General features: G+C 35.9%; 1 protein-coding gene across 1 annotated transcript in view; it reads left to right on the forward strand.

Moving 5' to 3' along the window:
- The window catches only part of LOC107688966 (type II inositol 1,4,5-trisphosphate 5-phosphatase-like), a 32,038-nt gene that overhangs the window by 22,393 nt on the left and 7,543 nt on the right, over positions 1-2,102 (forward strand). The window contains exon 16 of the mRNA XM_016486814.1: positions 811-976. Coding sequence (XP_016342300.1) covers positions 811-976 — 166 coding nt within the window. The remainder of the gene's footprint in view (positions 1-810; positions 977-2,102) is intronic.

A 2,102-nucleotide genomic window follows, 5' to 3' on the forward strand; every position in this document is an offset into this window, starting at 1 on the left:
CCCGGGTGAAACAGAGCTTTTCGAAACTCTGAATCAGTTAACCATTGCGTCGCTGATTCACTGTTTCGAAGCGCTCCAATCGGATCGCGCATCACGAATCATTTTATTCAGATCGGGACTTCAAAGCGTGTATCACGAATCATTTGATTCAGAATGGGACGTGGGTTCGCGGGATGTTTTTATCCCCACCGGGGATAAAAGTAATTCAGCAGAGGCAGGGATGCATAGACCAGAGGGGGGGAAATCAAAACACAATCAAATTTAATATGCTCCCTTATTCTTTTATATATTTTAATATGTACATGTCAGAATAAGCATGTTGTTTGAATTTTTACATTAATATTGTGTTTCAATGAATGACAATGTAACATTATTTCAACCAAATTTTGACAAACTTGTTGCAAAAAGTTATTTGAATCCTTAAAAGTAGACACTTTACTTACATTTAATGTGCTTTCTATAATACTTTAATACTTCCTTCAGCAAAGATGCATTTAATTGATCTAAAGTTACAATAAACACATTTATAATGTTACAACATATTTCTATTATAATTAAATGCCGTTTATGCACTTTAGAGCTTAATATTCATCAAAGAATCGTGAAAAAAAATCTATTATGGTTTCATCAAAAATATTAAGCAGCAAAACTGTTTTCAACATTGATAATAAAAATGTTTCTTGAGCAGCAAAGCCTTGGTCAGCATAAGATACTTCTTTCAAAAACATTAAAAAATCTTATGATGATTATTTAATGCTCATTTAAATGGAAAATTAATGCTTCATATTTCCTTTTGGTTTCTTTCTGTAGTTCCACTTCCAGGATGTGAAGTTCATGCAGCATCAGGCAAAGACTGTGACCGTTTATAATGATGGACAGGTGCCGTGTCAATTTGAGTTTATTCCAAAGCTGGACGAGCCCTCCTACTGCAAGCCCTGGTTAGCAGCAAACCCAGCTAAAGGCTTCTTGGCTCAGGGTGAGATGGATTCTCTACTACACTTACGTTAGCCACAGTGTTGGTGTTTATTTGCTGTAGATGAAGTGAAATCTAGTTAACAATTCTAAAACAACCAGCTGTTAGTGTTTTATTGTTATTTGACTGGCTGTTATATACCCTCTTGCTCATATGTCATCAGTTGTATCACGTAACTCTGTGTCCTAACCAGGTGTGACACAGCAAGTTGCAATAACGGCAGTCATCGTTCAGTCCTCACTGACAGCAAAATGCTGCTTTACGCAACCAAGCCATAGCCATTCACTTGATGCGTATTTTTTAGCAAGCTTGGGAGCTGTTCTTCATCATCAATACGAAATGTGAACAAACTACACTGTTAACATTCACAATTAAAAATAAATTTTTGCCGGCATGCCGATATTTTTCTAATCATTTTGGCTGACAGCCGATGTCGATACAGATTAGGGCTGTCAAAATGGCTGAAAAACTAAATTCGAATTTTTTACTTAAATATTATCAATATTCGAATTATATTCGAATTTAAAAGGCATAATTTCGGGAAAAACAGCTTTTGGCTTCTCTTTCGAGGCCACAAGAGGGCGCATCGAGCAAAATATTATGCACATTTCTTCAAAGCATAATAAAATAACACGCTATCTTTGAAAAAAGTGCACAATGTTTAAAATAATGTTTATAAACCTTATATAATTAATAAAGTTGCTTCAACAACTAGAAAAAAAAAAACTGCGTCATGCATGTATAGTTTAATACAAAGGACCGAAAACCAATCACAAAGAGAACTTTCTTCATTTAAAAAAAACTTGAGATGCAGTGGGATGGGGAAAACCGCCATAAAGTCTTGAGACATGTTTTTTAAAGTTGAACTTACATTAATTTTACATGGCTTTCTAAACATGCGGCTCTCTTGTGCGAGACGCGAGTGCAACGGTGAAAGATGTCCCTCGATGCGATAAATATGCATTCTGTGTGAACGGCTTGGTTTCGGTTTTGACGTAAACAACATCTTCCCCGCACTGATTGTTATCTTTTTCTGCAATATTTTGAATGAACAGCGTAGCAGCGCCGCATCTAGTGGGTTCAACTGGATAGGCTAACAAAAGCATTAAAATGCAATGACACTTACATC

The sequence above is a fragment of the Sinocyclocheilus anshuiensis genome, unplaced genomic scaffold (assembly GCF_001515605.1).
Source record: "Sinocyclocheilus anshuiensis isolate Anshui unplaced genomic scaffold, SAMN03320099.WGS_v1.1 scaffold181, whole genome shotgun sequence".
Lineage (NCBI taxonomy): Eukaryota > Metazoa > Chordata > Actinopteri > Cypriniformes > Cyprinidae > Sinocyclocheilus > Sinocyclocheilus anshuiensis.